General features: G+C 38.0%; 1 protein-coding gene across 1 annotated transcript in view; it reads right to left on the bottom strand.

The window, feature by feature from the left end:
* The window catches only part of LOC122805544 (transcriptional-regulating factor 1-like), a 544,032-nt gene that overhangs the window by 77,701 nt on the left and 446,051 nt on the right, over positions 1-20,280 (bottom strand). Inside the window, exons 6-8 of the mRNA XM_044075759.1 lie at positions 11,794-11,936; positions 4,805-4,908; positions 3,537-3,612 (exon numbers count right to left, since the gene is read on the bottom strand). Of these exons, the coding sequence (XP_043931694.1) occupies positions 3,537-3,612; positions 4,805-4,908; positions 11,794-11,936 (323 nt within the window). The remainder of the gene's footprint in view (positions 1-3,536; positions 3,613-4,804; positions 4,909-11,793; positions 11,937-20,280) is intronic.

The raw sequence follows: 20,280 nt of genomic DNA, 5'->3' as shown, positions 1-20,280 counted from the left end.
AGATAGTACCAGGCAAATATAGATTTCAGTTAAGGATGCTGTGTTTACAGAGTGTAAAGTAGTAGGAGAGAGGTAAAAGAGGAAGGAAGTACAGATATAGTATTATGTATTAGTATTTCATCGTTATAGCTCTGCACGACTCTTTTAATAATAATTATATACCATGATATAATGTAGCACTTCCAGCAACAGCACTAATCTGCATGTGCTAGGGATGAATTTTACATTACAAATATTATTCTCTATTTAGATGTACTTGACATCTTTTCATGGTGTATGACCAAGCCATGGCTGAAAAGGGTCCAGTTTGCAACAGTTCATCTACTCAGTAAACAAAGAAAAATAAATGTCAGCATTAATTTTCCTAAGAAAGAGATGAACTTCTTGTTTTACATATTGCATTTTAAGTTAACTGTGTAAAACCTGCTGAACAAACCCCTTTAGTAGGCTGACAGAGGGATAAAACTCTAATACAAAAACAAACGCATTCATTTCAGTATATGCTTTCTCAGGAAATACACTACTGAGAGTAATCAGATGACTGAAGACAGAATAACAAAAATATAAGGCTAGAAAAGAAAGTGGACGAAGATGTAACAGTAGCAATTAGAACATTCAAACACAAGTGAAGAAAAGATAGGAAAAGAAGGCCAACTATGTTTATATACACATACACTTTGCTGAACAAATAATAGTATACAGAATGACCTGTGCAATACACAGACCAATAAGTAATAAGAAGTGGAAGACCCGACCCTCAAATGATGTTTGAGGAGCTTCTGAGAATAACATTTTTAGAATCTGAGGAACATTTCCATCTGAAAGTACAACTGCTTTCATAGTAATTTTATACTACCATTATGTATTCTTACTGTACAATTTCATATACATTTTCCTAAGTGCCATTTAAAAAGGAAAACACTACTGAATGCAGGTGCTAATGTGACATTAAGTACACAAGCAAAATAAATAAAGTTGTCATTTACTTTAGAATTGTCAGCTATGATAATACTATTAGTTACCCATTGCTGAAATGTAAGCAGTCATTGATAACCTAAAAAAATAACGGTACGCAGATGAAAATAGCAGTACCCAGATGAAAATAACAGTACGTAAATAGAAGAGAAGCAGCAATTTAAAAGTCATTGTCCAACTACTTCATGAAGGAGGAGATGGTAACACATACTAGATCTAGTCAGTAGACAGCACAATTTATATTTCTCGTATATTTTTAATTTCCTAGCCATGTGGGTACCACTTCACTGAGATCTCAGGAGACTCTTGACATGATAAATCCCAGCTGCAGCACTTGGACAAAGCCTTAATCCAGCAGTGGGTATGAGTCCTTTAATTTGACTGTTATCCCTTTTATAGAAAAACAGTCATCAGAATACTCAAACCAATCTGCCCTGAATTGTGAGCCCAGTGCCGCTGCAAATACAAAGGATTGCTGCCCGAAATGCAAAAGAATTTAGAGTGTCTGTGCTAAAAAGTTGACAGAGCATCAGTTTTACTTTAAACTAACAAGGATTCTTTGAAGAATAATTCTTTGGGCAACATAGTGGCTCAGAGGTAAAATCTCTTCTTTACAGCTGCACGGTCTGAAGTCTAATCATTACCCCTGACACTATATCTGTGGAGGCTGAATGTTCTTCCATGTCAACATGTTTTTTTCTCTGGGTAATCTGTTTTTCTTCCATTTGACCAAAACAATGTCACATTTGTCTGTCTGTCTGTCTATCTCTCTCTCTCTCTCTCTCTCTCTCTATCACATGTTCACTTTAAAAAATGTGTAATATCTCTTTAAAAGTGCATGTTACATTTGGAAAAAGGTGTGATGTACATTTGAGTGTACTACATTGTGGAGTGTGGGGATACTCATATAGAACTGTTGTCAGAAACTGTCATTAATTAAACAGATAAATGTCTTAATTACTAACTACTGGGGCATAAAAGGGAATAGTTTAGATGCATAGAATCAGTAATTTAGCCCCTTACCTGGGAAATAATCTGAAGGAAGACACAGTCAGGACTAATCCATGGAGGATCCTTTGTGGAAGTACCCATCTATAGAACTGGAAGGTGGGCTGTGAGAGGCCTTTAACTTGACTTTGCTACTTTTTTTTTTTCAAAAGACAGTCTGTATTGTGAATGGGCTCTGTAGCCTGAATACTGTTAGTAAGAAGGTAAATAAATGAAAGTACTGTGCTTCTTCTATTTCAGACTGGAAGTCAGGAGGTCATTTATTTTATTTTTTACTGGTCTGTGTGGATTACTGAGTAAAACTGTGTATTAAAATTCTGTGGACAGCTAATAGCTTACTGACACAGTCTTTCTTTTAGTCTTTTTAAGATATCAGACATTTTCAGACAAATGCCTGCTATGGATGATTTTATTTTGAATCAGTTTCCTATTCATTTGATCCAACACAGGGGATACAATCACATTGTCTTACTGCACACTTTTAAGACCTGAGATTTCTTCCTGGAAGCAATAGCAGCTTGGTGATGCTTTACCTCAAATGTGACTTTGTTTGGCTGGGGTCAAGAGAAGCTCTAATTGAGCAAATATTGTACATAGATAAACTTCACAAAAGAGATTATGTAGTTAGTATATTCCCATATTTGTGACCAGCTGATAGAATATACTTTCTAAAACATGTTGTTCCAGTACCTGGAAAATGCCCCTTCAAATGTATGATTGTTAATGAGAACTCAGTATAGATTCTGGAGAAGTATGCGGCATAGACACCTTCTTGAGGGCATTCTTATGAATATTACCTTGTTATTGTCACCTAGCACTGCTGGGAATAGTATAACCACTACTGGTAACGTTGTGCTGATCTACAAGGAGGCCTTTGGGGGAGGGAATTGAGATGCTGTATAAAATATTTAGGGCTAACAACGGAATAGCTGCTTACTGCGTTTGCCTCAGAATGATTATTAAATTTCAGTAATCTGGGTAAATCCGGTAGACTAGGATTTAATATAAAATCTGCATTGTCTGTAACAGGTCAGAGCATGGCCTGTTTTTCTCTAGTCCACATTATTTAATCACATGTTCTGTCATTTTTAAAAAGGTTTGTAACAATGTTAGATATCTGGTAAATTACTGAATTGAGACTGATAGTGTACCTCAGATGAAAGGGGTTCCATGTAAGATGAGGAGATAATATGGGTCCGGTGAAGGTTCCAGCTTGAATGTACTTTAGAAGGTTTGGCTATTGCTAGAAAATTCATATACTGAAATTATGGAGTTCTTTGAGTGTTTTTGCTGATAAGTTGTCAGATGTTTGTTTTCAAGATGAGTTACCTGTGCTTTTAATTAGACTCTTTACAGACTGCAACTTAACTGAATTGGGTCAGCTGTGATCAGTGCTATAGCCTGGTTAAAAAAATTAAATAAACAAATAAGAAAAAGGCAGTGAAACAAGGCCTGTAATCCAACTGTAAGAAATATTGCTAAAACTCCAGAAATGCACAAGGGCAGTCCAAAGAGCAAAGAAGAACCAACAAGTAAATAGAGAATTTGCTTACCAGTATAATGATAGTCTGCCAGTGGGTGGCACCTTGGACGAGACACAGATTTCAGCAAAAGCATCTCAAGTGCTGCCTGAAATGAGAAACAGAGCAAAATATTACTAGACATCAAATCATTTCATCAATGCAAAAATAGAGCACTGAAAAGATGCAGGCTTTTCATTTCTGTATTCATAGAATCGTGATGACATATTTGTTGTTGTCCTTGCCTAATAAAACCATAGATTGAAAAACTATTGAGTAGGCATCTATCTTGCAACAGCACACCTCAACAGAGTAGCCTGTGTGAGAAGCCCTGTCTTGCTTCTCTTCCTCCAGTTCTTTGGTGGCTCATTGGTTCAGCTGGAGAGACCAAATATTAAGTAAAGGGGTAAACTGCTCACAGCCGGTCAAAAAAACAGTAACTTGGTGGGGCTTCTCACTTCCTCAGAAAAAATAGGTAGTTTGGTTCCAGGCTTCTATATATATTAGTTGCTAATTATAGAAAAGTTGCATTGTACCTAACCTGTTTCTGTACAAAAGAGCGCTGTACCTATTACTGTCTGGTAAAACCACAGAAATTAAACAGCATACAAACTCTTTTGTTTAATTTATAGAGATGTCATGCTTACAATTATATTTTGCACACTACCAGCTAAAGGTCAACAGTAGCTTTTCTCCTGATTGATTGCCGTTTTTCTCATACTGGGAGGCTATTTTGCAAGACAGTGTTGGGGATTTGTAGATCCTTTAAGCCCTTCTCCCAAAGGATGCCACTAGAAACACCAATAGTCAGGAAGAAAGTCATATGACAATACCTATCAAATGCTTAATAGAATTTCCCCTTCCAGTACTATGTACTAATAAGATTAATACTCATCTGTACCTAGGCAAGCACTGGTACCTATCTATGGCTAAATCAAGCCCCTTCTTTCTATCTGCTGTTCTCCAGCATCTCAGATTATTTGCTGAGTTTGATTACCCAGTGTTGTACAAGGTGAGATATCTGGGGAATTTTGTTCACCGTGGTGCACGCAATGTCATCTATCACTTTAAGATGAAATAGTGCCATTTGGCTAACATACTTGGTAGGTTTTACAAAATATTAATTTAATACAATAAAGCTTCACTACTAAAAGTTGTCTGTATGGAATTACAACAGATAGGAAATGTAAAGATACCTCTGTCTTTGGACAGGCAGTGTCACTCTTATGGGGAAATATAACTCAAATCAAGTACTAAAAGGCATGAGTGCAGTACATGAACAGTTTAGCATGCAAAATTACCATAATATCTCCCTTTGCTTCAAACAGACAATGGAGTGCAAGTTCTCGGTTGGTCCCACCTCCTGGAAGAGCACTGGAACATGCTAGCTTTAACAGCTTCTCAACTGCAGGAAAAGAACAGGCAGAAATGTTAAGTGAAACAAACCTTTCATGGTACATTCAACAATTATTGTCTGAGTAAACTGATTAAGCTGGTGTGACATGCTTACTGGAAATGTTGAGGTGTTTATTGTATCATTTGTTTTCCCCAGTATTTAATGGTTCTCTTTTGCTTATTCTTCTTTCTCAAAGGACTTGCATAAGAATACATTGATTTACCCCAGTTAATGCCTCCCTGGTTGCATGTTTTTGCTACACACACAAACCCTTCTTCACACTAATAGGGACAGAATAGTACTGTACAAACTGTATTGTTATATGACTTTCATAGTTTGCACAGTTTCCCAGACTCTGGGATAGTTCATAGGTTCATAGGTTGGTACAAGGCTATCGGCCCTAGGGCCTATACAAGCCTAGCCATAACAACTCCCTGGCTATTTCTTCCCACATTATTTACTAGTCTGGATTCCATGACATCTAGGTGGCTTTATCCTATGCTTTTACTGTAGCAATAGACCAGTCTAAAATATCCATCCATCTGCCCTTTTTTAAACTGCTTGTTCTGATGAGGTTCTTAGTGGTAGCAAGTTGAGCACTGTAGACCAAACTTCTCTGTCTCTAGTAGCAGCCTGTTTGTCATTCTCTGTGATCCCTCAAGCATTCCCAGGCAAGATGAGACGGTTAAACCTTCTGATGTGTCTTGTGTCACCCCAGGGGCTCCTCCATGTGGTCAGTGGCTATGTACCAATATCCCCCTGAATTGCTATATTCTTCTCTCTGTCATAAAGAATGAGACCAGCTACCCCATAAAGTAAATTCATTTCCTGCTACTTTTATTCATGATTTTATCCTTTTATTCACTACCCAAAGCTTATGGCTATAGGAGATGGGGATATAGATTGACTGGTGAACTGAAAACTTCAAAATGTGACTCATTTCTCTCTTTTTCACCACAGATTCACGCAATACCTACATTACTGTTTCCAATGCACTTATCCTCTGGTCAACCTTCTAATTCTTTCTACCTTCATTTAAGAATAAGATCAAAGCTATTTACTCTTCCGTAACTGGGGTGGACCCTTCCCCTTCACTTTAACAAAACAATGTACCCCTTTTCCGGGACAGAAGCATGACTTTTAATTTAGTGGTGCTGGTGTTCATCCCAGCCACTTCACATTGAGCAATGAACCATTCATGTGCTTGTTGAGGATTGCAGCCAGTTAAAACAAGATGAAAAATCATGTGAAAACAGCAAAGATGTAACCTTCACATTCCCGGAGGGAATACTTGACAACACCTTGATATCCTCTCCATGAAAATCATAGATATAAGGAAAGATATGACACACCTTTGTTAGAGTCTTAAGTCCAACTTGAAAACATTTAATTTAACACTAGAATGTGGACTCTATTTGCTTGTCATCAGATACTATTTTAACAGTGTCAACAAGGCATTTCAGGATACACAGTTGCATACCTTTTCCTGGTCTACAAACACAGATGTATGCAACTTTGGCACACTCCCTACCAATAGCTGTGTAAGATCAAAGAGTTGATCCACTGTCCCACTGCCAAGATGGAATCATTGTTGTGCCTCCTGAATCAGAGGTTTGATTGTTCAAGAGACACTCTCCTTCCAGAAAACTAGCATTGTTTTTCCCAGAAAGGATGGAGAGCATAGTCATAGCATAAATGGAACACTTCCTTCTGTCAGTCTTTCTGATTGACCCCTATTGTTTCCAGGTTAGGGAATAACTCAGTGTCACTCCTGTCTTGCAACCCACCATGACTTAAGGCATCAGCATTGGCTATGTGAAGTGTTTTTCCTCTTTAGTGCCGAACTCCACTGGTGGTGACTGATATGACCACCCATAGGGACCAGCTCTGCTCTGCTAGGATACATGTGCACTGTCACACATATGTCCTCAAGGGCTATCAGTGGTGTGGGACTGTCAAGTCAATGTCCTTCCCATATCAGCTCTTACTTGTTACATAACCATCTGCTTTCACAGATCGTGGCCACTGGGTAAACATAAATCCAACTCCCAGCATCATCAAGCTGGAGGTCATTCGTTTCCCATCCTTCCCACCCAGCTCTTCTGATGCCCAAGCCACTACCTAAACTTGGGTTATCTAGGGCACTTACAAGGCTTTGTCCCTCTTCATCAGTGCGCCAGGTCTGAAGACTTTCTTTTAAAAATATCCAGCGTCCACAGTGTCATTTTCCTTAGGCTGCTTTAGTTCTGTAGGGTAAAGAATTGCTTCCATTACAATCTAGAAAAATAACTGCATCTCCTTTATGTATTGGCCATATTGACTATAAATTGATTCATGAAAGGTTCAGAGTATGACTGTGGATCTCTTTCTACAGCACTGATTACCCAGTGAATGGTGGCAGGGTAAGCTTCTTAAAGGATTTGTTAAAAGGATCATTTAGGAGGATTTCAGGTGGTGTTTGCCACAGTTTAATAAACTGGACAACCAACACACTGTTAAGTAAACAAAATAAAGCAGGCACATAGAGATGAACTATATCGGTGCAGTCATTTATATCAAGTACACCAATTAGTGGACATTGTTTGGAAAGTCTTCACACCAAAACTCCAAATAATGATCAAAATCCACATTGTTTAATAAGTTGCATTGTTTTAAACATGATAAAACACTTAAGTACTTATCTGTGAATGTGATGATGCCCGCACTCAATCAGTCAATCAATCAATCAATTAATGATGTGAATTCCAAGGACCAATGATTCTGAGTGACAAGAAATGAACTGAACACATAGCAGACCAGTTTATACAACTCACATTAGGGCATGACCACCATGACTGATGTGTGGTCTTACATAGCGAGTCTAGTACAGCTGGAGAAGAATTAATGGGATTCACTGGGACTGAGAGATGAGCAAAACTGGGAGTATGCATTACAATCCAAATGATGCTCCCAAATTTACAGCTAAATTACATCTAACCAAGGTTAAATAAAGAAAGTTTCCAAAAATCTCTATAAACAAAATTGTTAATAATGTTATCATATCACTAACAATTCTGTTTTTAAAAATCAGTCTAAAAAGGTACTGGATGTGATTGGAAAAGGCACAAGAAAATTCAATTTACTAAGGTGGCCTGAAATTATATACCTGCATTTTTAAGTGGATAACCCTGCTGAGTATCTTTTACAAGGTTCTATAAAGGATTATGGATTCCTTTCTTCTTCTTATTATTATTATTATTAAGGACTTCAGTAAACACTGATCAAGGAAAAACTCAAATATACTTTTTAAAACAAACTTTCTGCCAATACATCTGAATTATATATTGTATCAAGTGCAATTATTTTATGCAACTTACATGAACTACTCAGACCTAGAAAACGCTTTCAGTTAAATACCACACTCTAGGTTTGTATATTGACTGTCAAAACTCATCACAAATTCTGATAAACAGGTGCACAAATGACTGTGTAACATACAGTAACATGTTAAATCACCTTGGGAAAAGTAAGTATCGCTTGCGACATACTTTAGTGGTCCTTGCTAGAGCGGTTATTATTCAGTATTTTATTACATATATAAAAGACAAGGATCACAGCTGGGTGGCATAATATGTCGGAAAACAAGATGTGCAGGGACATCATACGTAAAGTCACTCTTACACAGCCGAATGGATGGTGTGGTATAAATAAATAGATTTTGATATTAATACATTTGTAATGATCCTGTTAAAGGAGATTAATTTACATCACATATTCAGTTAATAAAAATTCCTTAAAATAGTAAAAAGTTAAATGACTTAGGACAATTCAAAGATAAAATCTATATCCAGTTAAGGATTAAATGAAGACAGACACTATCCTGAGAATCAGTGGGCACAAAGCAGGAAGCTGCCAGTTTATCAGATGAAGCATGTGCACACAGACACACAGCATGCACACACATATACACATGCACACATGCATGCACACATGTGAACATTGCTGCATACAAATTCTGTTACATATGAGCAAGCACAGCATTGTGTAATGAGGAGAATGTCACAGACACACACACACACACACACACACACACACACACACACACACACACACACACACACACACACACACACACACACACACACACACACACACACGCGTGAGCATTACTGCATACACACTCTGTTACATACGAGCACGCACAGCATTGTGTAATGAGGAGAATGTCACAGACACACACACACACACACACACACACACACACACACACACACACACACACACACACACATGCGTGAGCATTACTGCATACACACTCTGTTACATACGAGCACACACAGCATTGTGTAATGAGGAGAATGTCACAGACACACACACACACACACACACACACACACACACACACACACACACACACACACACACATGCGTGAGCATTGCTGCATACACACTCTGTTACATACGAGCACGCACAGCATTGTGTAATGAGGAGAATGTCACAGACACACACACACACACACATGCGTGAGCATTACTGCATACACACTCTGTTACATACGAGCACGCACAGCATTGTGTAATGAGGAGAATGTCACAGACACACACACACACACACACACACACACACACACACACACACACACATGCGTGAGCATTACTGCATACACACTCTGTTACATACGAGTATGCACAGCATTGTGTAATGAGGAGAATGTCACAGACACACACACACACACACACACACACACACACACACACACACACACACACACACACACACACATGCGTGAGCATTACTGCATACACACTCTGTTACATACGAGCACGCACAGCATTGTGTAATGAGGAGAATGTCACAGACACACACACACACACACACACACACACACACACATGCGTGAGCATTACTGCATACACACTCTGTTACATACGAGCACGCACAGCATTGTGTAATGAGGAGAATGTCACAGACACACACACACACACACACACACACACACACACACACACACACACACACGCGTGAGCATTACTGCATACACACTCTGTTACATACGAGCATGCACAGCATTGTGTAATGAGGAGAATGTCACAGACACACACACACACACACACACACACATGCGTGAGCATTACTGCATACACACTCTGTTACATACGAGCACGCACAGCATTGTGTAATGAGGAGAATGTCACAGACACACACACACACACACACACACACACACACACACACATGCGTGAGCATTACTGCATACACACTCTGTTACATACGAGCACGCACAGCATTGTGTAATGAGGAGAATGTCACAGACACACACACACACACACACACACACACACACACACACACACATGCGTGAGCATTACTGCATACACACTCTGTTACATACGAGCACGCACAGCATTGTGTAATGAGGAGAATGTCACAGACACACACACACACACACACACACACACACACACACACACACACACACATGCGTGAGCATTACTGCATACACACTCTGTTACATACGAGCACGCACAGCATTGTGTAATGAGGAGAATGTCACAGACACACACACACACACACACACACACACACACACACACACACACATGCGTGAGCATTACTGCATACACACTCTGTTACATACGAGCACGCACAGCATTGTGTAATGAGGAGAATGTCACAGACACACACACACACACACACACACACACACACACACACACACACACACATGCGTGAGCATTACTGCATACACACTCTGTTACATACGAGCACGCACAGCATTGTGTAATGAGGAGAATGTCACAGACACACACACACACACACACACACACACACACACACACACACACACACACACATGCGTGAGCATTACTGCATACACACTCTGTTACATACGAGCACGCACAGCATTGTGTAATATGGAGAATGTCAGTTTAACTACTGCATGCTTTTGGCACTTGGGACGAAAGCAGAGCACTTAATAATAAGCCTGTGGGCCCAGGGAGGAGAGGCAGCCTCTGAACATCAGATACCACAGCTGAGAATCAAACCAAAGAACCAAGCACTACAAGAAAACAATGCTAACTACTACACCACTGTCGCCTCAGACTAACCACTGTGCCAGCACTACCACTATACTTTTATTTAAAGAAAATTTGTTTCTGGTCTTTAAAATTTGACTTTCAGACATCCAAAAACTTTATTTGTTTAAAAACTTGATTTTAGATTTAAAATTTCTGAACTTCATTAGAACTGGTGGTCAGAAAATATGCAGTGGCTCACCTGTATTAATGTGATACATCCTTAAAAATCGTACCTTGTAGCAAGGAAACAATGTGTAAAAGTAAAGATAATTTTTCATGCATGTTCATGCAACCCAGTTCATAATGGTAACAACAGTGCTTGATGTACTGTTACAGATTAGAACCAAACAATAGCTTAATAATGCTTTCCCACTAGACATGTAACTCATCACTTACCCAGTGATCCACCAGCACAGATCCCAACTTCTCCTTCATTGCACACTGTTAGATGCCTGACAGTGGAATGGTCAACTTCTCCCCAGTCATATTATTCTCCCATAATAAAGTGAAAAGTTTGTAGGTCATCCTACTGATTCTCATGCCAACCTGATTACCATAATGTGCTCAACAAAAACTATTAAGTATATATAAAAATCACTGATTGGCACAGTCCTCTGTGTGCTTTCAAAGCTAGCTAGTAACTGATGTCTAAATCAGTGTTTGCATAGTATCTGAGAAGTAAATAGAAACAACTAATGTTAACCATATTGCAAACTGAGCATTTGATTATAAACGTATTGTATATTTATTTTTCAAAGGAGAGCATTCTGTTTGTTACTTATATCTTACTGTCCAAAAATGGTGAAAAACGGAAGTCAACAGCTAATAACACACCCTTCTGTTGTAGACACCGGCTATGTGCTAAGTCAGTCCAGGGTTTCCACACAAGATCTGCTTCATGGATGTCCAGTTGGGAAAGAATAGCATCTTGTAGCTCAGGAATCTCAACCTGGAATTCAGGACCAATGTTTATCTGCCTGAAATATAAAAACTCACACATTTAGTGATTTCTCGTTTGTCTCCTATCTTAAATCCAAAAAGAATAAAGCTAGTGCTTAGCCAAATCCCAGTTCAGCAAAGAAATAAATCAGCAAACCAAAAACGTCACTGGGAACTGCTGCTGTACAAATACTGTAAAATGTTTATTAAAACACAAAACAAACCAAAAAGTATCAAAGTGAGCGCTTTCGGGCTAAGCCCTTCTTCAGACAAAGTGCTTCTCAGAAACATCACATTTTAAAATAAACATACACCAATCACTCTTCAGTAAAAAACCCCACCCTGTTTTAATTGTTAGCTGAAACTAACAAGTCATCATTAAAAGCACTCTTACTTAATAAAAAGTACGCCTACTTTTAAGTGTTGGCTTCAGAGGCACCATATCATTCAGCCCAGGTTGAATATGGGCTGTTAAATCTAAAATCCACTTTGATTCTATGGTTTCTGTCTTTAGCCTAATATCACCCCTCTCTTATTAATGAATACATTGGCTATCACCCTAAATTTAAATCTATGTGTAGGATTATCCTTTACATGATTATATAGCGCATTGTGCTCATCACAGTTCCTAATTGTGAAATGTGCTGTAGTATCCTGACCTTAAGCATATTGTTGGTTTTACCAACATAATATCCTGAGCATGATGTGCAATCAGCCAAATACACCACATTAATGGTCCTACAGGTAGCTCTCCCTTTAAAATGAAAACTCTTCCCTGTGGAAGGATGTACAAACACTGTCTCCCTATTAATATGATCACAAGCCTTACAGCCCCCACATGGGACAGTACCCAGCGACCTAGGTAGGCATGTGACCTCATTGTTTCCCCTATCGTGACAGAGTATATCCTTCAGGTTCTTGTTTCTCTTATAACTAAATTGTGGAAAGTCCCCTACTATACCACTCAAGTTTCTGTCACTAGTGATGATGTTCCAATTCCTCTTGATGATGTCACACACCCCTTTGACATTACTGCCATATGTTAGTGTTATCCTAGGTGTAGTTTCCTTCTTCCTACCTTTCATCCGGTGACCATTGTGATTACTATAATTACTTCCTAGGTTCATTGTAACATCAGGGAAAAGAAACATGTTTTGAACCACAGAGATTGGAGTCCACATGGAATATCTACACTCTACCACATCCTTCTTGAAGTTTGATATCAAGAGCTCATGTGAGGCTCTGGACTTCTTGGATGTCACAGTAGAACTTACACCCGTAGGCTTTAGTTCCAGATTATTTGGAAGAATTCTTTGCTCTCATCTGACAGCATGCACCCTAGGTATACCTTTTCCAACATAGTGGAGGGGAATGTTTCCAAGAAAGAGGGTATAGATGTGAGCTAGTGGAAACAGCAGTAGCAAGAGGTACTGCTAACAGGCAAGGCAAAATATAGACCATGGCTTGATGTTACAACGAACCTAGGAAATAATTATAGTAATCACAATGGTCACCGGATGAAAGGTAGGAAGAAGGAAACTACACCTAGGATAGAACCTGAAGGATATGTGGGGCTGTAGGCTTGTGATCATATTTAATAGGAGACAGTGTTTGTACATCCTTCCACAGGAGTTTTTTTTTTTTTTTGGGAGAGCTACCCTGTAGGACCATTAATGTGGTGTATTTGGCTGATTGCACGTCATGCTCAGGATATTATGTTGGTAAAACCAACAATATGCTTAAGGTCAGGATACCAGGGTGGGGTTTTTACTGAGTTTTGTGTTTTAATAAACATTTTACAGTATATTTGTACACAGCAGTTCCCAGTGACGTTTTTGGTTTGTCTTTTAGAATATAACCCAGAGTATGGTTCATTATGATACAAAATGTTTAATTTTTTTAAATTTTTTTTTACCAGGAGCCTAGAACATTAAGTGACTTGTTCGTAGTCCCATAACTTCCTTAGTAGTAGTAGTAGTGTTCAGTGAAGAGAAGAACAATTTATAAATATACACCACCAACCATTATACTTCAGACACTATAACTTTACTGAAAAATCAGTATTAACTGAAACAGACCAAATCCCACTCCTTTTTTCCTTTTAAATAACCGTATTTGAAATTATATGATTAAAGTTTATCAACATTTAAACCATTTAGATTAGATTTTTTTTTGTTATTTGTTATTGATTTTGCTAAACTTGCAGATAATACTTATCAGTGTATGTGTGTAACCTTAATTTCAAAGTGCACTGCTTTGAATAGGATATAAGAATGGAAAATGTGACCTATTTTCCACTACTTCATTTATTTTCCCTTATCACCCTAACATCAAATAATTAATTGAAATGTGTGAAAGTTATATATGGGCACTTAATTTAACAGAAATGAAAAAATGGGTACTATCTAGTTTTTCAGAAACCATGTAGTCCAACCATATACCCTAGGGGCATACCTGTCAACGCATTCACATGAGTTTTCTGAAGGGTATGAAGTCTGAAACTCAAAAGTCTATTTGCCCAAAAGAAAAATTTTAAAAAAAAAAAAAAAAAAAAAATGCAAAAAAAAATCTGACATTCTAGAAACTCTTAATGAAACTCTGTGCAGTTGGCTGTTGTAGCATTTAACCAGGAAGGGGTTTTTTTGAGTAATTAATCTCTTCCTCCAAGAAGTCCTATTGTATTTATGTTATAATTTAAGTTTATTTTGTACTTTGCAGTCTGTGTTTTAAGTGTGTTTTTCCTGCAAAGAAAATCTAGTTAAACAGGGTTTTTCTTTGTCCAAAAATACTTTTTGTTATTTAATTATTTACACTATATGGCCCCCTTTGATTCCTCCTGGGTGGAAATTGGGAGGTCTTTCAAATTGGAATAGGTGTTTGGTAAGATGTATACAGTTTGGAGTAATATATTCAGTGATCAACCTAGTAAGAAGAGACTATCATAGGAATATGACCCCTGGATCTTGAGGATATAACTCCAACAATTAACAATTAAATTAAAATAGAAAAGGATTTTCTTTTAAACATACTTAAAATCACAGTTTCATGGGATGAGTTCACACTAGTGATGCATGAATTATATTGATATGACTTCTTGGACCTCAGATGGGGTTCCATATATAGGGATAATGGGAAAGACTTGTTGTTTTAATGTGACTACACTACTATTTTTGTTTTCTCTCTCTGTCTAAAGCCATGGTCAAAACACCACATGCTGATTCTAACTAGCTCTTCTGAATTAATATAAAAGTCTGTGAGGGAATTAATAATTGCACCCAATTTCCAGTCAACCATAAATTTGGTCATCTAAAAAACTAAACTTGACCATCTCTCTTTACATCAGAGCCTGAGGAGCTCATGTTCGCTTGAATATATGGGGAGTTTGTTCCAGAGCAGCAATATCTTCTGTGAGATATACTTGTCAATTCAAACCTGATGCCTAAATCCATCATGCAAATCCATCAGATATTGCCTTGTTTGAGATGCCACAGGTCACCTCTTGGTAGTCTGTAGGATACCAAGCGTGGTGTCAGGGCTTTGAGTCACAGTCCATGTAGGACAAGTTATTTAGCCCTTGCATCCTATTACTAAGGCATCTCTGTGGGTGTTACAGTTGTTGCATGTGTGGTTTCCTGGGGTAGATGGCTTTCCAAAGAATAGAGTAATGCATTTTTTTGGCATTTAGTTTCAGTCTATGACTTTGGCACCAGTTATTTATTTGGGAGAAACCTTTCTGAAGGATGGGTAAGCAATCTAGGGATTCAAAGACTGCTCCTAGCTTGCAGTCATCTGTAACAGAAGATGAAGTAGAAGCTAAAACAAATAGAGAGGGAAATTATGGAGTGACCTGTAAAGTGAAGTAGAAGTTAGAAAAGTCTAACACAGGTAGCATCACAACATGATAGAACAAAGTAAGAAGAAACAGGTGGAGAGGGAGACATCTGAAGAAGAAATATGGACATGGGAAAGAAAAAGAGATTTAGTATGGTGCAGTATTTATGCAAAGCAGAAAGCAAAACTAATTAATACAAAAAAGTACAAACGATATCAGAAGAGATATACAGGCAAAGGCATTCTTATATGAACAAATTACAATTAAAAAAATAAAACAATAATCACAGCATAATTGAACAATGAGCCTCCAAATGAGGGATATTCAGATAGGATGGGATGCATCTGATTGGTTGACACATGAAAATACTATGGGTCCTTCAGTAGGAAACCAGTGGAAAAGTTAAGTTGTCAATCAGGAAAAATCAATCAAACAATACATAAGTGTATAAATAAATATATATGAAAAGGCATATAAATAAGATATAGATATCATTGAATAACATTAAATATACTCTGATGAAGTCCTGATACTGTTTTGGATGAAAGTGCTAAGTTTGAATGAAGTTTTCACTACTTTTATTATTTTCTGCAACTATTTTTGGTTTACCGATTGTTTCTTTTTGGAGGAGACATTGATTTAGGGAGAACGAGCAACTTGTTATTGTACTAAACAGATTAGGTCATGGTTACAGTTTGACTCTCAGACATCAACAACATGTAAAGGCTTCTCATCTTCATTTTGTGTATGATTTAAAACTTTATAGTTCATCAGATGAGGAGCTGAAAGCACAAGTGGAAGTGGTTAAAACTTTCTCAGATGATATAAGAATATATTTCATTTTGATAAATGTGCAAAATCAATATTTAAAGCAGGAAAACTGCAGCACCAAGAATACCAGTCTCAAACAGGAATGTGATATAAAGGAACTTCAGCAGGAGTGAGTATACTGCGAATTAATGAAGGATTGGCAATAAAACATGAACAAATGTGAACAAAACTGAGAAAGGAATATTTTAGAAGACAAAAATTGATACTGAAAACAGTCCTGACACCTAGAAACAAAGTTCAAGGTATAAACCAATTTCCCCTTCCTGTTCTAACTTACAGTTTTGGGGTGACTGATTGGCCCCAAATGATATTGGGTCAGTTGAACAGGAAAACAAGAAAAAATGCTTCACACTTAGCAAATGATATATAAAAATCACGGTATACCAAGATTATATATTCTTTATTCTGTAAGAGGTATGGGCCTCCTTGAAATTGATTGCCTGTATAGATCTGCAATCATAGGACTGCATACATATCTGTTGACCTCACCAGATCAAACATAGTGAAAGTTTTGAAAGATGAGGAGAGCAAATCTATGATGACTCCCCTACTTAGTTTAGTAGAAGCATATCAGTGTCAAGTGGGAATGGAAAGTAAACCAGAAGTAGACAAAAATCAGGCAGTAACTGAATGTGCCAGAAGACAAAAGAAAGAATATAAAGAGAAGGATGAGATGACAAGTTATGTAGAAAAAGCATAATCATAGTGCAAGTACAGAAAACTCCTGGAGCAACCTCGTGTCGATCAGGATCTGATGTAGGAGTGTTTAAGGAGAGGTGAATTTTAACCAAAAGATAAAAGGTTAATATTGGTAGCCCAGGTTAGTGGACTGCATACATGTTGGTTTACGAAGTCCATAGAACATGTGGGAGAAACATAAAAAATGCAGGTTTTATAAAACAGAACTGGAAACTGTCGTACATCTTGTTGCTGGTTGTGATCTACTAATGGCAAAGGGCACGTTTACTGAAAGGCATAATAATGTAGCAAGACTGTTGCATTGAAGATTGTGCAAACATTATAATATTGAAGTAGCTGAGAAGCACTGGAAACATAAGCCAGAAAGTGTTATAGAGAATTATGAAGTTTATATCATGTGGGATCACCCATTACCAACAGTTCAAAAAAACAGGTGCAAGAAAACCAGATATAGTAATCCATGAAAAGAAGACAAAAGTAACGTTGATCATTGAAATTGCTACACCCAGTGATTATATTGTCTTACGTACAGAGAGACACAAAATGAGGGCAATGTTGAAGAAGGATACCCAGACAGTTCTAATAGCAGTATTTACAATGGGTCTCATAAAAAATATAGCCTTATTTAGATATACTACTAACACATGTAACTCCATATGAACTGCAGAAGGAGTCAATTTGGGAACATTGCGGGTGCAACAAAGATCACTTTTGGCTAACATCAATGAGTGAAACAATACTAATTTCACGAACCTTAACTGTACTTTGCCTTAGGAATGGGGTCCATTCCCATCATGGTATTAGAAACCCTTAGAAGTATGGTATTCAAAATTTCTTAGCCAAACATAATTAAGCTTGTGATATGGGTATTGATTAATGTTGTGATATGTGTAACATTTCAAACATTGCAAAGATATGAAAAATACAAATGGAATGGAAAGCATGGGGCAACACTAAGCAAGGTTATTTAAATGAGAAAGAAAGCAATACACTGACATCGATACATTTATTTTTGCAGTGACTTACTTCCTAGAGTGCTTTTAGACAAGCAGAATCAAGTAAACTGCACCTCATCAATATCACACACACACACACACACACACACACACACACACACACACACACACACACACACACACACACACACACACACAACCACACACACACACACACACACACACACACACACACACACACACACACACACACACACACACACACACACACACACACACACACACACACACACACACACACACACACACACACACACAACCACACACACACACACACACACACACACACACACACACACACACACACACACACACACACGAAAGCTTCCCTTTGCTACGCTATTTGACCCATTCATTCTGCAAGGGTTCAAGGCCTTCTGTTCACTTGTTTCGATTGGTGGATGAAAGGTGAGCACCAGGAATAGTGTTCACACCTACAGTAGAGACTGAAGATGAAGAAGTCTTATCCTTTCTATACCCATGAGGTGGCTGTGGCTGTCCCATAGTCCTTCACCAAGTGGGATGCATGCATGCTTCCACACATGGCAGCCCTAGTAACAGTGCTGTTGCTGCAATGTGTAAATTCTATGTTATGGGTTTCTGTACAGGCTAGTCATGTTGGCAGCTCTCTCTGAGATGAGGGAGCTGGTATTAACCATTTGACTATCACCTTCTCTGTACTGGCTCGGGTTATGCCCAAGCTGCTAAACAAACATAGCAGTTGAGATTTTCTGATATCATGATATTCATTAAGTATACATCACATCCATGATGAAATGTAATTATCTGTTCCATTAAGGCAGTCTGGGAATAGCTAATCTGTGGAGTTTGAACACCAGAGGCTGTGTAATAATGTACTCTGAACACATGCATTGAACTTTTCCTGTTGTAGGATCTGTCCCTTAATTGTTATTACATTTCTAATTTTACTGCATTTCTTTTAAGTAGCAAACAGTACCGCAGGACTCAGTGTTGGGCCCAGACTTTCAGGCCAGCACTCTTGGCCATGTTTGCAGATGACTGTATATTGGGTGATTTTATTTGATCTTCTAGTGACTCACAATAGCTCTCTTATGGGTTAGACCATGATAAAAATTGGTGCAAGGACAATGATCTCAAATTAAATTGCTGCTAAATATTTGGTTAATTCTATTACCACTCTTTCTGATAAGGATGGGTGGATTATTGATAAGTATGGGAAAGTGTATGATTCTGCAACTTTGATTTTCAGAATTTTGAACTGTCAGGCTCATATGTTAATGTTTGTTCTAATTTCGAAAGTATGAAGAATGTTTTTTTTTTTTGCAGTTTCTTCATATGAGGAAAAAAATCTGATTTGAATAATTTAATTTCTGCTTTTTTAAAAATCACCACTTATTGTTTTCAGTGTGGGGATAACTCATTGATATTTCTTCCATGGCTACAGCCACTATTACTGTTTTGAAGAGGTAAGCCTGGCAGAATTCTCAGAACATCCTAGATGATGTTAAAAATGAAAATTCTAAATTCTTCTTTGGATAGAGAATTAGTTTTTGGTTCCTCTTCTGCAGAGGTGATCAAAAAGTGTGATGAAATGGTAAGTTGATACAGGTAATCTCTTAAGATTTTTCAGCCCTTCCTTTCCAGATTTTGTAGAGGATTATCTAACCCCCATCCAACTTTGGCAAAAACCAAAATAAACAGTCTCAACAAAATGCAGGTAAACAGATGTTTAAGAAGAAATGGCAAGGAGGTTCCCAAAACAATTCTGGACCCCCTCCCCAAAGCAAGGACAGTCCAGCAACTCAAATTGACAATTTAATGGACCTTGTCCTTCCCCCAGGCAGCCCATTTTCCCTTCCAGAAATTCTGAATCTCCACATTTCTTTTTGGCAAGAAATTGTTTCAGGCAAATGGATTCTGAAGATCATTCATCAAAGTTATAGATGACAGTGGGAGGAAATTCAACCTTTCTGGAAGTAATCCATCATCCACCAGACTGTTTTATTTCCACCTGTCCTTTGC

This window comes from Protopterus annectens, chromosome 6.part1 (assembly GCF_019279795.1).
Source record: "Protopterus annectens isolate FY-2018-M chromosome 6.part1, PAN1.0, whole genome shotgun sequence".
Classification (NCBI taxonomy): domain Eukaryota; kingdom Metazoa; phylum Chordata; order Ceratodontiformes; family Protopteridae; genus Protopterus; species Protopterus annectens.
The sequence above is the reverse complement of the archived record's forward strand: the minus strand, read 5'-3'. Positions and strand labels throughout refer to the sequence as shown.